Raw genomic sequence first — 20048 nt, 5'->3', positions numbered from 1 at the left:
ACAGAGAAAGTGCAGTGCAATAAGGTGCAAGGTCACAACAAGATAGATCACGAGGTCATAGTCCATCTCATTGTATAAGAGAACCGTTCAATAGTCTTATCACAGTGGGGTAGAAGCTGTCCTTAAGTCTGGTGGTTGGTGCCCTCTGGCTCCTGTATCTTCTACCGGACAGAAGAGGCAAGAAGAGAGAATGAACTGGGTGGGTGGAGTCTTTGATTATGCTGGCTGCTACACCAAGACAGCGAGAGGTAAAGACAGAGTCCAAGGAGGGGAGGCTGGTGTCCGTGATGCACTGGGCTGTGTCCACAACTCTCTGCAGTTTCTTGCGGTCCTGGGCAGAGCAGTTGCTGTACCAAGCCGTGATACATCCAGATAGGGTGCTTTCTATGGTGCATCGATAAAAGTTGGTGAGTGTTAAAGGGGACAAACCTAATTTCTTTAGCCTCCTGAGGAAGTAGAGGCGCTGGTGAGCTTTCTTGGCTGTGGCATCTATGTGATTTTACCAGGACAGGCTGTTGGTGATGTTAACTCCCAGCAAGTTCTCAACCCTCTCGACCTCAGCACTGTTGATATAGACGGGTGCATGTACACCGCCCCCTTTCCTTAAGTCAATGATCAATTCTTTTGTTTTGTTGATATTGAGGGAAAGGTTGTTGTCATGAGACCATTCCACTAACCTCTCTATCTCCTTCCTATATTCCGACTCATCGCTGTTAGGGATACGGCCTACAGCGGTGGTATCATCTGCAAACTTGTAGATGGAGTTAGAACAGAATCTGGCCATGCAGTCACAAATGTATAGGGAGTAGAGTAGAGGGCTGAGGATGCAGCCTTGTGGGGCACCAGTGTTGAGAATAATCGTGCCGGAGGTACTGCTGCCTATCCTCACTGATTGCGATCTGTTGGTTAGAAAGTCAAGGATCCAGTTACAGAGGGAGGAGTTGAGTCCTAGGTCTTGGAGTTTGGTGACAAGCTTGCTTGGGATTATCGTATTATAGCTGTGACACTTTACTCTGTACTGTTACTGTTTTTACCTGTACTACATCAATGCACTCTGTACTAACTCAATGTAACTGCACTGTGTAATGAATTGAGCTGTACGATCGGTTTGTAAGACAAGCTTTTCATTGTGCCTCGGTACAAGTGACAATAATAAACCAATACCAATACTGAAGGCAGAGCTGTATTCAATAAACAATAGTCTATCGTAGGTGCTTTTACTGTCCAGATGCTCCAGAGCTGAGTGTAGGGCCAGGGAGATGGCGTCCACTGTGGACCTGTTTCAGCGATAGGCGAATTGCAGTGGGTCAAGATTGCCTGGGAGGCTGGAGTTGATGCATGTTGTAACGCTTTACAGCGCCAGTGACCCGGGTTCAAATCCTGCCACTGTCTGTAAGGAGTTTGTACGTTCTCTCCGTGTCTGCGTGGGTTTCCTCCGGGTGCTCCAGTTTCCTCCCACATTCCAAAGACGTATGGGTTGGGAAGTTGTGGGCATGCTATGTTGGCACTGGAAGCATGGTGACACTCGCGGGCTGCCCCCAGAACACTACGCAAAAAGATGTATTTCACTGTGTGTTTCAATGTACATGTAACTAATAAAGATATCTTACCTTATCTTACCATGACCAACCTCTCAAAGCACTTCATAATGGTGGATGTCAGAGCCACTGGTCGGTAGTCATTGAGGCATGTTACCTTGCTTTTCTTTGGCACCGGGATGACAGTGGTCTTGTTGAAACAGGTGGGAACCTGAGATTGAAGCAGGGAGAGGTTAAGTATGTCCGCAAATACTTCTGCCAGCTGATCAGCACAAGATCTGAGCACACGGCCGGGGACACCATCTGGGCCAGGTGCTTTCCTCATGTTCACTCTCCGGAAGACTAATCTAACATCCTCAACGGTGATCACAGGTTCAGTTGCATTGGAGGCTGTCAGGGTGGGTGGTGACAATCCACTTCCCTTCTATTCAAAATGCGCATAGAATGCATTATGTTCATCAGGAAGGGATGCTGTTGTTAACTATGCAGCTGGTCTTCGTACTTTGTGCTGTACTGTTCTATGTTCTATGTACAGGCAGAAGAAATTTCGTTTCATTTGGCATCATGTTTGGTACAGACACCATGGGCCGAAGGGCCTGTTCCTGCACACTGTTCCATGTTCTCTCCTTGTGGTTAATGTTCTGTAATCCAGGCAACATTGTGGTGAACTGCTGGTAAATGGGATTAGCATGGCTGCGTAGGGGATGGTGGGTGTGAACAGAGTGGAAGAGCCTCTCTCCCTGCTCTCTCACTTGATTGGGAATGGAGGTTAAGGGTTGTGGGGGGAAGGCGGGAGAATGAGTTTGAGAAAACAGCCATGATTGATTGTGGGTAGGATCGTTGGGCCAAATGGTCTCAGTCCCCATCTGACATACGGGGCTTGTTTGAAGAGCACAGATCAGAGCCCATGAGCAGCATCTTCCAGCCAGGCTCAGGGAACCGTGGATGGTCCCGTGGGGCCGTTCCAGACACTGCAGTTCCCTCGGCGGCCGCGGGGGGGAGGGGGAGGGGGTGGGGGGGGGAAATGCTCAGCGGGGACTCTCTTGTCTCTGACTGTTCGCTCGTTGGCGTTTGACCTTTGACCGGTTGATCGAAGATTGGCGGCGAGGAGTTCGCGCGGGAACCACCCGGCCCCGACCCTGCCCCAGCACCTCAGCCCCAGCCCCTCGGCCCCGGTACCTCAGCCCCAGCACCTCAGCCCCGGGACCCCGGCCCTGCCCCAGCACCTCAGCCCCGGCCCCTCGGCCCCGGTACCTCAGCCCCGGCACCTCAGCCCCAGCACCTCAGCCCCGGGACCCCGGTACCTCGGCCCCGGTACCTCAGCCCCAGCACCTCAGCCCCGGGACCCCGGTACCTCGGCCCCGGTACCTCAGCCCCAGCACCTCAGCCCCGGGACCCCGGCCCCGGTACCTCAGCCCCGGCACCCCGGCCCCGGTACCTCAGCCCTAGCCCCGGGACCCCGGCACCTCAGCCTCAGCCCCGGGACCCCGGCACCTCAGTCTCAGCCCCGGGACCCCGGTCCCTCAGCCCCGGGACCCCGACCCTGCCCCGGCACCGGCCCTACCCCGGCACCTCAGCCCCAGCCCCTCGGCCCCGGTCCTACCCCGGCACCAGCACCGACACCCCGGCACTAACCCGTCACCGGCCCGGCCCCTGAGGCGGCGTTACCCCGAGGCCCAGTGCCCCCCGCTCAGGACCCGTGTCCCGGACAGCCTGAGCCCAGAGGGAGGGTGGTGAGGAGGGAGCCCCGCCGCCGCCATGCCGCCCGTAGTGTGTCCCGGACCCGGCACCACGACCCTGGACTCGCTGGAGAACGCGGGGCGACTGATCGACAAACACTTGCTGGACGACCGGCTGTACCCGGACCTGACCGAGCTGCTCAATGTCCCGAACTACAGTAAGAACCCGGGGCCGTTTGGCCGGTCCTGCCCTGCTGGCCCGTTGCCGGGACACTGATAGCTGCGATTCCACTTCCCCGGGGTTTCTCATGAGATCCTCAACACCGAACGGCCCTTCGGCCCACCATGTCTGTGCCGACCATGATTTCTCAGCGTTGACGGACAGAGGGATCTTGGGGCCCAGGTCCGTCGCTCCCTGAAAGCAGCTGCACATGTTGATTAGAACCATAGAAAACTACAGCACAGAAAATAGGCCATTCGGCCCTTCTAGTCTGTGCCAAAACATTATTCTGCTAGTCCCATTTACCTGCCCCCAGCCCATACCCCTCCAGACCTCTCTCGTCCATCCATCTGCCCAATTTACTCTTAAAAGTTAAGGGTGAGCCCGCATTTACCACATCAGATGGCAGCCCATTCCACACTCCCACCACTCTTTGAGTGAAGAAGTTCCCTCTAATGTACCCCCAAACCTTTCCCCTTTCACCCCAAAGCCATGTCCTCTCGTACTTATCTCTCCTAATCTAGGTGGAAAGAGCCTACTTGCATTAACCCTGTCCATGCCCCTCATCATTTTGTGAACCTCTATCATTTCTCCGCTCCAAGGAATAAAGTCCTAACCTGTTCAATCTTTCCCTGTAACTCAACTCCTGAAGACCCAGCAACATTCTAGTAAATCTCCTCTGCACTCTTTCAATCTGACTGACATCCTTCCTGTAGTTCGGCGACCAGAACTGCACATAATATTCTGAATTTGGTCTCACCAATGACTTATACAACCTCACCAAAGCATTCCAACTCCTATACTCAATACTTTGATTTATAAATGCCAGGATGCCAAAAGCCTTTTTTACAACCCTGTCTACTTGTGACTCTACTTTCAGGGAATTATGTATCTGAACTCCCAGATCCCTTTGTTCCTCCGCTCTCCTCAGTGCCCTACCATGGTGGTAAAGAAGGCGTATGGCGTGTTTACCTTTGTTAGTTGAGGCATTGAGTTCGAGAGTCAGGGAGTGATATTACAACTTTATAAAACTCTAGTTAGGCAGCATCTGGAGTATTGCATTCAATTCTTTTTGTCCTATTATGGATTTGAGTTCTAGAATCATAGAACAGTACAGCACAATATAGGCCCTTTGGCCCACAATGTTGTGCTGACCTTTGAACCTTGCCTAAGACTAACCCCTTCCTCCCACATATCCCTCTATTTTAAACTCCTCCATATGCTTATCTAGCAATCTCTTGAATTTGACCAATATACCTATGTGCCTATGAGGGAGTTGGAAGCAGAGAGAGAGTCAGATGTACAGCACAGAAACGGGTTCTTCTGTCTAATTTGTTCATGCCGACTGTGACATCTGTCTACACTATGATGCTGGAGGCACTCAGCAGGCTGGTCAATATCTGTGGAGAAAAGCAGGCAGTCAACGTTTCGGGTCAGGACCCTTCTTCAGGACTGAAGATGGGGGAAGCCCAATATCTCGGAGGGAAAAGCAAAGCAGTGATACGTGGACAAAAGGGGGAGGCGGGGTGGGCACAAAGTGGTGAAAGGTAGATGCAGGTAAGAGACAGTGATAGGCACCTGCATATCACTCTTACCTGCATCAACCTATCACCACCAAGTGCCCTGCCCACCTCACCCCACCTCCCCTCTCATCGACCTATTACTGCTCTGCTTTTCCCTCCTATATATTGGGCTTCCCCATCCTATCTCCTTTTCCTATCTTCAGTCATGAAGAAGGGTCCTGACCTGAAACGTTGACTACCTGTTTTTCTCCATGGATGCTGCCTGGCCTGCTGAGTTCCTCCAGCATCATCGTGTTTTTCATTCCTCAACCCACTTTCCCAGTTGATCTATATCTTGTTACAATCTTCTTCACTGTCCACGATGCCACCAATTTTGGTATCATTCACAAACTTACTAATCATGCCACCTAGATTATCATTCAAATTGTTAACACAGGTGACAAATAACAGGAACCTAGTACTGATCCCCGTGGCCCACCACTTGATACAGGCCTCTAATCTGTGAAAACAGCCCTCCACTAGCACCTGCTAACTCCTGCCACCAAGCCAATCGTGTATCCAATTGGTAAGCTCACCCTGGATCCCATGTGATCTCAGCTTCTGGACCAGCCTATCATGTGGTACCTTGTCAAAAGCCTTGCCAGAGTCCATGTAGACAATGTCTACCGCCCTGTCCTCGTCAGTCCTCTTGATCATCTCAATCAAGTTCATGACACACAATTATTCTGACGATCGCAAATCAGTCCTTGCCTTTCCAAATGCAAAAAATCCTGTCCCACAGAATCCCCATCAGTAACTTTCCCTCCACTGATGTTAAGCTCACTGCCCTGTACTTTCTTGGCTTGTCTTAAGAGCCCTTCTCAAATAAAGGCATAACATTAGCCATCCTCCAGTCTTCCAATATTTCACCTGTGGCTAATGCGTTTGCACAACAATTGGAGGAATTGCAGACAATGAGGAAGGTTGTGAAAGGATTCAGCAGGATATAGACCAGTTGGAAATACAGGCAGAGAAATGGCATATGGAGTGTAATCTGTACAAGTGTAAGAGGAAAGTTTGCAAAGTCAGAGTAATATAGCACGGTTAGGCCCTTTGGCCCAACTCATCCATACTGACCAAGGTGCCCACCTAAGCTAGTCCCATTTGCGCATACTTGGCCCATATAGTAAATGGCAGGACCCTTGATAGAATTGACATACAGAGGGATCTCGGGGTGCAAGTCGAAAGCTCTCTGAAAGTGGCAACTCAAGTAGATAGGGTGGTAAAGAATACGTTTGGCATATTTCCCTTCATTAGTCAGGTTATTGACTATAAAAGTCTGGAAGTCATGCTGCAGCTGTACAAAACTTTGGTCAGGCTACATTTGGAATATTGTGTACTGTTCTTGTCACTGTGCTACAAGAAGGGTATGGATGCTATGGAGACAGTGCAGAAGAGATTTACCAGGATGTTCCCTGGATTAGAGAGCATTAACTGAGGAGTACTTGTACAAACTTGGATTGTTTTCTCTGAAGTGTTGGAGCTGAGGGCATAGACAGAATTAGAGAGATAAAGATAGGGTGGACAGTCAGTGTTCTTCCTGGGGAGGAAGGAGAATTCTCAAGGGAAGTATTACTAAACAGAGTAGTAGGTATCTAGAAGCTGCCAGGGGAGGTGGTGGAAGCAGATACGATAGCACTTGTTTGAGAGGCATTTAGACAAGTGTTTGAACAGGCAGGGAACACAGGGATATAGAACATATGCAGGCAAATGTTCAGGTTAAATTGGCATCATCAAAGGCACAGGCATCATGCGCCGAAGGACCTATTCCTGTGCTGTACTGTTCTATGTTCATTTACTTTTTCTGATCAAATATTCTTCTCAACACAGATAATCCATCCCTATCAGGGATGACTGATATGGATTATCCACTGCAAGGACCTGGTCTGGTATCTTTGCCCAATCTCCCAGAGATCGGCCCAATCCGGAGAGTACCACTCCCTCCAGAATTGGTGGAGCAGTTTGGACGTATCTTTTCGTTATTGCACCATGGCCAAATAAGCCAAGATTGTGTGCAATTCATGGTCCTGGCTTTTCTCTCTCTCACACACATGCACACAGGTGCAGACATAAACATGTTCATGCACATGCTAATGCATCTACTTACAGGTGGGTAGAAGTGCTGATGCACACATTCACACGGAGATGTGCATTGATACACTGATATGTGCATGCACATTGACACATGCCAACACCAACACAGGTATTATCAACAGTGAAAAGCCTGAAACTGTCTTTCATAACTGGCTCAGTATGGAGTTAGTTGGATCAGTCTGTAAACCTTCAGAAAACCTGTTGTATCCTTACATCTTGTATATCTCAGATATGCAGTGCAATTGTATGATGGGTGTTTTTCCTGAGATTGCTAAGGCCTGGCTGACCATCGATAGTGACATCTTCATGTGGAATTATGAGGATGGGTAAGTAAAGCAATTTGCATTCAGTAGATAGGGCTGTGTAGTGATTTTAAATTTAAAGGCATACCTGGCAAGGCAGCATTTCAGCCCATTTAAATTTCTCTGAAGACAGTGAGCCACCTCAAACCACTGCATTACTTGTGAAGGAACTACCATAATGCTTTTGGGCTGAGATTGTAAGATTTCAACTGGGTTTCAATGAAGAAATGATTAAGTTTTGTCTATCATGGGTGGTAGAAGTCTTAGGTTCGTGAGAATGAGTTGAGATTATCCCATCACACCTGACATTTCAAAGCAGTTTATGACATGAGGAGTAGAATTTTTGGCCCTGTAAGCCTTCTGTGCCATTCATCAAGGACAAATGTAGATGGGGAGCACTCACAACAGTGGTCATTGAATTGCAAGGCTTAGATTGGTAATGGACAAGAAGCAATTTTAAGCAGAAATTCTGAATTGGATAAGGTCCAACTTCACTGGAGGAGAGGGAATGGCTGGGCAAAACAGTAATGAAACTATGGGTTATCTTTAAAGAAGAAATGTTACAGGTAGAATGACTTTCCCAAAAGGGGGAAAGATGCAAGAATTAAAGTAAATATGAAGAAGGAATTAACATGTTGTGTAACATGTCAGGTGAAATCATTCAAATCAGACTAAAGGTAGTAAGCTGAGGGGAGGTGAAAGGAAAAATTAAACTCTCAAAGTGCAAGTGTGAAAACAGGGCAGTTTTTGTGAAAAAAGAAATCGGTCCTTTTCATCACAGGTAATACATGGTTGGCACAGACAGGGTAGGCTGAAGGGCCTGTTTCTGTGCTGGACAGTTATGTGTTCTCAGGCAGTGTGGCTGATTTGGGATCAGGAGGAGATCCAAGAGGATGGATGAGGGCAGGGTGGTGGACATTGTCTGTGTGGACTTCAGTAAGGCCTTTGATGAGGTCCTGTATGGTAGGCTAGTTGGGAAGGGTTAATTGCAGGGGATCCAGGGAGCGATAGCTAACTGGATTCATAATTGGCTCGATGATGGGAAGCAGAGGGCGATGGTGGAAGGTTGTTTCTTAGACAGGAGGCCTGTGGCTAGTAGTGTACCACAGGGATCGCTGGAAAGGATTTAATGATGGTGTTTGCCACAAAATGAATTCAAAAGTGTCAAACTTGCACCTGAAACTAGAGACCTAAACTTGAATAGTGTCAAAATTCCTAGCCACATTGGCACCAGTGAACTTTTTAAAGTTCCCCCATTTTTCCTTTATGGATTTACTTGGCAGTCTTAGAGTCGTAGAGTTGTATAACACAGAAATGGGCCCTTTAGCCCAATTTATCCATGCCGACCATGATGTCAATTTTAATTAATCCCATTTTCTTGCATTAGGCCAGTATCCCTGTACAGCTTTCCAATCCAAGTAATTGTCCAAATGCCTTTTAAACATTGCAATTGTACTCACATCAATCACCACTTCTGACAGCTCGTTCCAGATAACCACCACCCTCTGTGGAAAAACCTGCCCCTCAGATCCTCAGATGGGGCATAGATGGGATGAATGCACAAGGGAAAGGCAACAAAAAAATTGGAGGGCATAAGTTTAAGACGAGAGGGGAAAGATTTAAAGGGGACCTGAGGGGAAAGTTTTTCACACAGCATGTTGGCTACATGGAACGAGCTGCCAGAGTAAGATGTGGAGGTGGGTACAGTTGCAATGTTTAAAAAAAAAATTTTGACAGGAACATGGATAGGAAAGGTTTATAGGGATGTGGGCCAAACACAGGCAAATAGTACGAGCTTAGGTGGACACCTTGACCGGCATGGACGAGTTGGGCTGAAGGGCCTGTTTCTGTGCTGTATGACTCTAAATATGGAGACATGAAATACAATACAAAAAAAGTAGGAGCAAGAATAGGCAACCTTATGGTTCACGTCTGCCCACCATTCAATATGATCATGGCAGATCTGTCCTAGGCCTCAACTACTCTGTGTGCCAGTTCCACAAAGCTAAATTTCCCAATCTTTCAAAAACTTATCTAATTCCTCTTTAAATACTTCCAATGAACCAGCCTCCTCAACCTGACAGGGTTGAGAAATCCAGAGGTTCACGACCCTCTACAAGAAGAACTGCCTATGCACCTTAATTATGAATGACCGCCCCCTTACCTTGTAACCATGTCCTTTTATTTGAGACTCTTCCACCAGTGGAAACATCTCAACGTCTACCCTGTCATGCCTCTTTATTATCTTATTTTTAAGATAATATGGGCAGGCATGATAGTGTAGCGGTTAGTTTAACGCTATTACAGTGCCAGTGACCTGGGTTCAATTCTGGCCGCTGTGTGTAAGGAGTTTGTATGTTCTCCCCATATCTGTGTGGGTTTCCTCTGGGTGCTCCAGTTTCCTCCCACATTCCAAAGACAGACGGGTTAGGAAGTTGTGGGCATGCTCTGTTGGCGCTGGAAGCATGGTGACACTTGCGGGCTGCCCCCAGAACACTCGATGCAAAAAGATGCATTTCACTATGTGTTTCGATGTACATGTGACCAATAAAGATATCTTATAAGCTCACATTAGCATTCTTTGGAAAAACTCCTCCTCATACCTGCCTCCACTACCACCCCAGTAGTGCATTCCAGGCACCCACCACTCTGTGTTTTTAAAAAAAACCTGCCCTGAACATCTCCTTTGAACTTTCCCTCTCTCACCTTAAATGCACACCCTCCAGTATTAGACATTTCGACCCTGGGGGAAAAAGATACCAGCTGTCTGTCTATGTTTCTCATAATCCTATAAGCTTTCAGTCTATAGAAAACAACGCTAGTTGGTCCAACCTCTCCTTATGGCACATGCCCTCTAATCCAGGCAGCATCGTGGTAAACCTCTTCTGCACCCTCTCCAAATCCTCCACATCCTTCCTGTAATGTGGTGACCAGAACTGCACACAATACTGCAAATGTGGCCCAACCAGTTTTATACAGCTGCAACATGACTTCCCTACATTTATATCAACAATCTGAATGACAAAGGCAAGTTTGCCATATGTCTTCTCGATCACCCTATCTACTTGTGTTACCTCTTTCAGGAGAGTATGGACTTGCACCCTAAAGTCCCTCTGCACACCAATGCTCTGAAGGGTCCTGCCATTTATTGCATACTTTCTTCTCAAATCTGACTTCCCAAAGTGCAAAACCTCACACTTGTCGGAATTGAACTCCATCTCATAGAAATCATAGAACAGTACAGCACAATACAGGCCCTTCAGCTCACAATGTTGTGCCGACTTTTAAACCTTGCCTAAGACTACCTAACCCCTTCCTCCCACATATCCCTCTATTTTAAATTCCTCCCTATGCTTATCTAGCAATCTCTTGAATTTGACCAATGTACTGCCTCCACCACCACCCCAGGCAGTGCATTCCATGCCCCAACCACTCTCTGGGTAAAAAACCTCCCTCTGATATCTCCCTTGAACTTGCCACCTATTACTTCAAAACCATGCCCTCTTGTATTGAGCATTGGTGCCTTGGGAAAGAGGCGCTGGCTGTCTATTCCTCTGAATATTTTGTATATTTCTATTGTGTGTTCTCTCATCCTCCTTCTCTCCAAAGAGTAAAGCCCAAGCTCCCTTAGTCTCTCCTCATAATGCATGTTCTCTAAACCAGGCAGCATTCTGGTAAATCTCCTCTGCACCCTCTCCAACGCTTCCACATCATTCCTATAATGAGGCGACCAGAACTGGACACAGTACTCCAAGTGTGGTCGAACCAGAGTTTTGTGGAGCTGCATCATTAACTCGCGGCTCTTAAATACAATCCCATGACTTATGCTAACATCCCATAAGCTTTCTTAACTACCCTTTCCACCTGTGAGGCAACTTTCAGGGATATGAACCCCCAGATCCCTCTGCTCCTCCACACTACCCAGAATCCTGCCATTAACTTTGTACTCCGCTTTGGAGTTTGTCCTTCCAAAGTGTACCAGCTCACACTTCTGTGGATTGAACTCCATCTGCCACTTCTCAGCCTAGCTCTGCAATCTTTGACAGTCCTCCACACCATCCACAACACCACCAACCTTTGTGTCATCTGCAAACTTGCTAACCCACCCTTCTACCCCCTCATCCAAGTCATTAATAAAAATCATGAAAAGCAAAGATCCCAGAACCGATCCTTGTGGGACACCGCTAGTCACAGCCTCCAATCTGAATGCACTCCCTCCACCACAACCCTCTGCTTTCTACAGGCAAGCCAATTCTGAATGCACATGGCCAAGCCTCCCTGGATCCCATGCCTCTAACCTTCTGAAGAAGCCTACCATGTGGAACCTTGTCAACTGCCTGACTAAAACTTGCTGCTTCCCTGCCTATATTTCCAATTGGTCGATGTTGAGAATCCTTTGACACCCTTCACCATCTTGCAACTCTACCAATTTTCATGTCATGTAAAATTACTAATCAGCCCGCCTACATTTTCGTCCATATCATTTACATATATCACAGACAATAGAGGTCCCAACACTGATCCTTGTAGAACACTATTGGTCACTGACCTTTTAGAATAACACCCCTCCACCACTACCCTCCATCCTCTATGGCCAATTTTGAATTCAATCTGGCAAGCCTTCACAGATTCCATGTGCCTTAATCTTCATCAACCTACTATGAGGGATCTTGTCAAAAGCTTTGTTAAAGTCATGTAGACAACTTCCACTGCCCTACCCTCGTCAATCACCTTTGTCACCTCCTCAAAAAACTCAGTTGAATTTGTAAGACGTGACCTACCCTGCACAAAACCCATGCTGACTATCTTTAATAAGTCGATGCTTTCCCAGATGTGAGTAGATCCTTTCCCTTACAATCTTCAACAATTTCCCTGCAACTAATGCAAGGCTCACTGGCCTAAAATTTCTTGGTTTGTCTCTATTGCCCTTCTTAAGCAGAGGAACAACACTGGCTCTGCTCTGGTCCTCTGTGACTTCACCTGTGGCTAAAGATGTTGTAAATGGTGAAAGCAAATTTTTGATTGTAGAAATAAAGGAATGGTGACATGTTGTGGAAGATGAGATACTTAGAGTGAAATTTGATATGTATTCTGCAAACTTGTATAAACTAAAGTGAATAGCCTGGCTTTGAGCCTGGTCTAATTCTTGTCATTTTCAGGGGTGACTTGGTATACTTCGATGGGCTGAGTGAAACAATTCTATCAGTGGGACTGGTAAAACCCAGAGTTGGTGAGTCAGCCATTTTTGAAATTCTACCTTCACTTTCAGATTCCTTTATGACCTTGCCCCTTGTTTTCTTTGTAATCTCTACCAGTTCTGGTTTCCCAAGCATTTACCGAAAATCATTCCACAATAGAATTCTGTAATCACAAAAGGTTCTTGCACGGAAGGAGCCATTTGGCCCATATTGTCTCCACTGTCCCTTTATCTGAGTGACTTGCCAGTTCCACCCTCTGACTCCTCCATAGTTTTACAAATTTTTTCCTTGCTTTATATGTGTCAAATTCCCTGTTGGCTATACTGAAATATCTGCAGGTAGTGGATTCCAGATTTCCACTATGTGCCTGCCCTAAAATGTCCCATGAATATGAAATCATTGTTTTTGGGCCAGGTTGTGAGGAGGTAAGGTAAATGTATATAAATCTTGACATTGTCAAATGCTGTCCAGAGAACACAGATTTAATGTGTTTGAAGATTCAGTGTTTGGGGTCTGGAATGAGTTTTCTGAAAATGTGGTGGGTGAAGCTCGAAAATGAAATTTTATTAATAATTGGAAGTAAAATAACAGTGCTATTGGGGGGAAAAGTCAGGAATGGAATGCTCAGCAAAAGATCATCACAAAAGATCAGGCTGCTGTGGGAGGCAAGGGAAAAGATTGATGTGGCTTTGGCTGGGATTTTTAAATCTTCACTGGCCATAACTGTGGTACCAGATGACTGGAGGACTGCAAAAAGTGATCTTTCTTTAAAAAGGGCAGCAGGTAAAAGCCTGGCAATGACAGACCTGTGAGCCCAACAGTAGTAGAATTCAGAATCAGGTTTATTATCACTGACATTTGTTGTGAAATTTGTTGTTTTGTGGCAGCAGTACAGACATAAGACAAAAACAATAAGTTACAATATATAAATAAATAGTACAGAAGAGGAAGAACGAGGTGGTTTTCTTGGACCGTTCAGAAATCTGATGGTGGAAGGGAAGAAGCTGTTCCTGAAATACTGAGTGTGGGTCTTCAGACTCACAGTTCAGTGTGGGTCTTTAAACTAGATTTGCAGGGGGAGGGGAACCAGAGTGTTAGAGCAGATAGTGAAGTGGAGGAGGAAAAAGGTCATGCGAGGACTGCAGGTATAGACAGAAATCAAAGGTTTGTACGTGATATAAATGTTCTCAGATACATCTATTTCAATGCAAGAAGTATTGTAGGTAATGCAGATGAGTTTAGGGCGTGGATTGGCACGTGGGATTACGACATTATTGCTATTAGTGAGACTTGGATGCAGGAGGGGCAGGACTGGCAGCTTAATGTTCCGGGGTTCCGTTGTTTCAGACGTGATAGAGGGGGAGGGATGAAAGGGGGAGGAGTGGCATGACAGGTCAGGGAAAATATCACAGCTGTGCGTGGACAGGACGGCCCGGAGGGCTCGTCTACAGAGGCCATATGGGTGGAGCTGAGGAACAGGAAAGGTGTGGCCACACCAAGAGGGTTGTAATATAGACCGCCCAATAGTCAGAGAGAATTGGAGGAACAAATCTGTAGTGAGATAGCAGACCGATGTAAGAAACAGAAAGTCGTGATAGTAGGGGATTTTAACTTTCCATGTATTGATTGGGACTCCCACACTGTGAAAGGGATGGATGGCTTGGAATTTGTCAAATGTGTTCAGGAAAGTTTTCTAAATCAATATATAGAGGTACCAACGAGAGAGAATGCAATACTTGATTTCCTATTAGGGAACCAGACAGGTCAGGTGACAGAAGTATGTGTAGGTGAGCATTTTGGGTCCAGTGACCATAAGGTCATTAGTTTCAAGTTAATTATGGATAAGGACAGGTCTGGTCCTCGAGTTGAGGTTCTAAATTGGAGAAAGGCCAATTTTGTGGAAATGAGAAAGGATCTAGGAAGAGTGGATTGGGATAAGTTGTTTTCTGGCAAGTGGAAGGCCTTCAAAGGCGAAATTTTGAGAGTGCAGAGTTTGCATGTTCCTGCCAGGATTAAAGGCAAAGTTAAGAAGCATAGGGAACCTTGGTTTTCAAGGGATATTGGCGATCTGGTTAAGAAAAAGAGAGAGGTGTATAGGCAACTAGGAACAAATGAGGCACTTGAAGAGTATAGAAAAAGTAAGAAAATACTAAAGAAGGAAATCAGGAAGGCAAAAAGAAGACATGAGGATGCTTTGGCAGATAATGTGAAGGTAAACCCAAAGGGTTTCTACAAGTATATTGAGAGTAAAAGGATAGTAAGGGACAAAATTGGTCCCCTAGAAGATCAGAGTGGTCGTCTATGTGTGGAGCCTCAGGAGATGGGGGACATCTTAAACAGTTTTTTTGCATCAGTATCTCAGGAAACTGGCATAGTGGATATGGAAGGAAGGGAAACAAGCAATAGTGTCATGGAACATATAGAGATTAAAGAGGAGGAGGTTCTTGCTGCCTTACAGCGAATAAAGGTAGATAAATCCCGCAGGCCTGATAAGGTATTTCCTCGGACATTGAGAGAGACTAGTGTAGAAATTGCAAGGGCCCTAGCAGATATATTTAAAATGTCCTTAGCCACGGGTGCCGTGCCGGAGGACTGGAGGGTAGCTCATGTTGTTCCGTTGTTTAGAAAAGGATCTAAAAGTAAACCAGGCAGTTACAGGCCAGTGAGCCTGACATCAGTAGTGAGTAAATTATTGGAAGGTGTTCTGTGAGATCGGACATACAAGTATTTGGACAACCAAGGGCTGATTAAGGATAGTCAGCATGGCTTTGTATGTGGTAGATCGTGTTTAACGAATCTTGTAGAGTTTTTCAAGGAGGTTACCAAGAAAGTAGATGAAAGAAAGGCTGTGGATGTTGTCTGCATGGACTTTAGTAAGGCCTTTGACAAGGTCCCACATGGGAGGTTAGTTCAGAAGGTTCAGACACTAGGTATCCATGGAAAGGTTGTAAACTGGATTTGAAATTGGCTGTGTGGGAGAAGACAGAGACTGGTAGTGGATGATTGTTTCTCAGACTGGAGGCCTGTGACTAGTGGTGTGCCTCAGGGATCTGTGCTGGGGCCATTGTTGTTTGTTGTCTATATCAGTGATCTAGATGATAATGTGGTAAATTGGATCAAGTTTGCAGATGACACTAAGATTGGAGGTGTAGTGGACAGCGAGGAAGTCTTTCAAAGCTTGCAGAGGGATCTGGACCAACTGGAAGAATGGTCCAGAAAATGGCAGATGGAATTTAATGCAGACAAGTGTGAGGTGTTGCATTTTTGAAGGACAAATGAAGGTAGGACATACACAGTAAATGGTAGGGCACTGAGGAGTGCAGAGGAACAAAGGGATCTGGGAGTTCAGATACATAATTCCCTGAAAGTGGCTTCGCAGGTAGACAGGATTGCAAAGAAGGCTTTTGGCATCCTGGCATTCATAAATCAAGGTTTTGAGTACAGGAGTTGGGATGTTAAGGTGAGGTTGGATAAGACATTGGTGAGGCCAAATTTGGAGTATTGTGAGCAGTTCTGGTCACCTAACTATAGGAAGGATATTTGTAAGATTGAAAGAGTGCAGTGGAGATTTACTAGAATGTTGCCGGGTCTTCAGGAGTTGAGTTACAGGGAAAGATTGAACAGGTTAGGACTTTATTCCTTGGAACGCAGAAGAATGAGGGGAGATTTGATAGAGGTTTACAAAATTATGAGGGGTACAGACAGAGTTAATGTGAGTAGGCTCTTTCCTCCTAGATTAGGAGAGATAAGTACGAGAGGACATGGCTTTAGGGTGAAAGGGGAAAAGTTTAGGGGGAACATTAAGGGGAACTTCTTCACTCAAAGATTGGTGGGAGTATGTAACGGGCTGCCATCTGATGTAGTAAATGCGGGCTCGCTCTTAAGTTTTAAGAATAAATTGGATAGATACATGGACGGGAGAGGTCTGGAGGGTTATGGACTGGGTGCAGGTAAATGGGACTAGCGGAATAACGTTTCGGCACAGACTAGAAGGGCCGAATGGCCTGTTTTCTGTGCTGTAGTGTTCTATGGTTCCTGTATCTCCTCCCCGATGGTAGTAATGAGAAGAAGGCATGTGACGGGTGGTGAGAGTCCTTAATGATGGATGCTGCCTTCTTGAGGCACTGCCTCTTGAAGATGTCCTCAATGGTGGGGAGGATTGTGCCCGTGATGGATCTGGTCTCTAACCCCCTGCATCCTCTTCAGATCCTGCACATTGGAGCCTTCCCACCAGGCAGTGATGCAACCAGTCAGAATGCTCTTCTTTGTACATCAGTAGAAATTTACAATAGTCTTTGGTGACATACCAAATCTCCTCAAACTCCTAATGAAGCAGAGCCACTGGTGTGTCTTCTTCATGACTGCATCAATGTGTTGGGCCCAGGATAGATCCTCTGAGATGTTGATGCTGAGGAACTTACTGCTCACCCATTTCAGACCTTTTTCAGCAGAGAACGATTGGAAAAAATTCTGAGGCACAGAATAAATGATCACTTTCACAGGCAAGGATGAATCAGAGAGCCATCATGGGTTTGCAAAGGCAGATCTTGACTGACCAATCTGATTGCTCCCTCTTTTTCAATTTCAAGGTGTACAGATGAGGATAGACATGGTTTATATGGACTTCAATAAGGCCTTTGAAAGGTGCTATGTGGAAGACTGGTCCAAAAGGTTAGGCCCATAGCATCCAGGGCAATTTGGTAAACTGGATCCAAAATTGACTTGGTATGGGAGAAAGAGGATGATGGCTTCACGTCTATCAAAATAGAAAAAGCCCTTGACCACATCTCTACTTCTCACACCTCTGCTCTCAAAATTTCTTCTGGACAGTGCAAGGACAGAATTGCCCTGGTCTTCATCTTCCATCCCACTGGCCTCAACATTCAACAGATCATCCTTTGAAATTCTGCTAGCTCCAACAGGATTTCGCAACAGCACATATTTCCCTCCCCTTTATGTTTTAAAGGGATTCTTCTCTTTGTGACTCCCTGGTCCCCTTCCACTGTTATATGACACTTCCCTTTCTGTGATCCAGGGACCTAACAGTATACTGCATTCAGTGTTTAACAATGCAGTTCTCTATATTGGAGAAATCCAAGGGACCTTTAATGTGCATGTCAAAAGATCCTTGAAGGTGGCAGTGCAGGTAGATAACATGGTTAAGTATATGGATACTGACCTTCATTCGTCAGGGAACTGAATACATGAGCAGGAACATTATAGATTCACAGATGCATCATTATGTAGCATGGAAATAGGTCCATTGGCCCAACTCGTACATGCTGACCAAGATGCCAAAGTTAATGACTCTCCAAACCTTTCCTATTGATACATCTGTCCAGATATAAATAGATCTTTTAAAACATTGCAATTGTACCTGCCTATACCACCATCTTTGGCAGCTCATTCCACATATCCACCACCCTCTGGAAAAACTTGCTACTCAGATCCCCTTTAAATCTTTCCTCTTGCAACTGAAACCTATGCTCTCTAGTTTTAGGTACCACTACACTGAGAAAAAGACATCTATCTACCCCATCTGTGCCCCTCAGTTTTATAGACTTCTACAATGTCACCCCTCAGCTTCCTTCATTCCAGGGACAAGAGTCCCAGCCTCTCTTGTAACTTAGGCCATCCAGTCCCAGCAACGTTCTTGTGACTCTTTTCTGCACCCTCTCTTGCTTCATGATATCTTTCCAGTAGCGCGGGGACGAGAACCGCACACAGTGTTCCAAGTGTAGTCTCACCAACGTTTTGTCCAACTGTTTCTGTTAAGATGCTTTTATTTAGGTTATCCACTGTTGCATGGACAGTTTCAGTTTTGTGTTCCAGATATCTGAGTCAAACATAGAGGATGAATGCGTCTCGGGCCGTTTCCAACTGTAAATGACTGACTAATGTCAATCCAATCTTGTGTTTCCAGGAATATTCCAGCCTCACATACGACAGCTGCTGGTACTTGCCACTCCCGTCGACATTGTGATCCTTGGCATCAGCTTAACCAATTCTCAGTCAGGTACAGTCCAAGGAGTGGGAGAGGAGATTATTTTGTGTTATGCTGCTGTGTGCCCAGGGTGGAGAGTGATTACATCAGGTTGGCAGGAAGCATGACCAATTTCCCTCTCCTTTCATCTCTGGATTTTGGGACACTCACAAGGCTGAGATTGGAGCAGAGACTTGGGCTAGTTTTCTTTTCCCATTCACCCAAGTGTCATCAGTCATACTGTAGGGAACAAAACAATTGAAGTGTATTGTAAAATTAGATTAAAGTTATGACTGGTGAAGCAAGGGCAATGATAAGAATGTAAACATAATAAAAGAAATTCATGTCCAAATCATCATACATCACAAACAGCAAGTGTCCCGGCACTGATCCTTGTACACCACTAGTCACAGACTTCCAGTCAGAAAAATAACCTTCATGACTATCCTCTCTGTCCTATCACCAAGCCATTTTTGGATCCAATTAGTTAGCACACCTTGGACAACATGTGTCTTAACCTTCTCGACCAGCCAACTAGTCCATATGGGCAACATCTACTGCACTTCTTTCAATCTCCTTAATTACCTCTTCATTAAAACTCAAAGTAGTGAGGCAGGGCTTCCCCTCCACAAAGCCATGCTGACTTTTCCTAATCAGTCCCTTTCTTTCTAAATATACACAAATCCTGACCCTTACATTTTCTGCAATAATTTCCCTCCCAATGACTCAAGCCTCACTGGCCTGAAGCTCTGGCTTTTCCCTGTTGGCCTTTCTGAATAAAGGAACAACATTGACTTGGTGATAGTGGAGGGTTTTTGTTCAGATTGCAAGCCTGTAACTAGTGGTGTGCTACAGCAATTGATGCTGCTGTTTGTCATCTATATTAACGTCGTTAACGTGGTCGGTGGATTTGCGGATGAAAATTGGTCATGTAGTGGATGGTGAAAAAGGTTGTCTAAGATTACCTATTGTGCTGTTGGACAGATTATTCCGGGATATGGACCCACAGACAATGAACCATATTTACAAATTGGGATGGTGTGTAACTTTAAACCTGAAGCTTGCTGCCTGAAGGGGTGGTGGAGGCAGGTCCTCTCACAACTTCTAAATGGTATACAGGAGCCTAAGGGCACGTACCACCAGACTTAAGGACAGCTTCTACCCCACTGTGATGTCTATTGAACGGTTCCCTTATATGATGAGATGGACTCTGATCTCACGATCTACCTTGTTGTGACCTTGCACCTTACTGCACTGCAATTGCTCTGTAGCTGTGACACTTTACTCCGTACTGTTATTGTTTTTACCTGTACTACATCAATGCACTCTGTACTAACTCAACGTAACTGCATTGCAATGAATTGACCTGTATGATCGGTGTGCAAGACAGGTTTTTCACTGTACCTCAGTACAAGTGACAACAATAAACCAATACCAATACATTAGTACTCAGAATCATAAATTCACAAAAG

General features: G+C 45.9%; 1 protein-coding gene across 1 annotated transcript in view; it reads left to right on the top strand.

The window, feature by feature from the left end:
* Window positions 1–2774: 2774 nt before the first annotated feature.
* Window positions 2775–20048, top strand: part of nup155 (nucleoporin 155) — a 150398-nt gene continuing 133124 nt past the window's right edge. The window contains exons 1-5 of the mRNA XM_052020337.1: window positions 2775–3435; window positions 6830–6967; window positions 7323–7419; window positions 12555–12625; window positions 18517–18609. Coding sequence (XP_051876297.1) covers window positions 3297–3435; window positions 6830–6967; window positions 7323–7419; window positions 12555–12625; window positions 18517–18609 — 538 coding nt within the window. The 5' untranslated portion in view covers window positions 2775–3296. The remainder of the gene's footprint in view (window positions 3436–6829; window positions 6968–7322; window positions 7420–12554; window positions 12626–18516; window positions 18610–20048) is intronic.

This window comes from Pristis pectinata, chromosome 7 (assembly GCF_009764475.1).
Source record: "Pristis pectinata isolate sPriPec2 chromosome 7, sPriPec2.1.pri, whole genome shotgun sequence".
In the NCBI taxonomy this organism is placed as follows: domain Eukaryota; kingdom Metazoa; phylum Chordata; class Chondrichthyes; order Rhinopristiformes; family Pristidae; genus Pristis; species Pristis pectinata.
The sequence above is the reverse complement of the archived record's forward strand: the minus strand, read 5'-3'. Positions and strand labels throughout refer to the sequence as shown.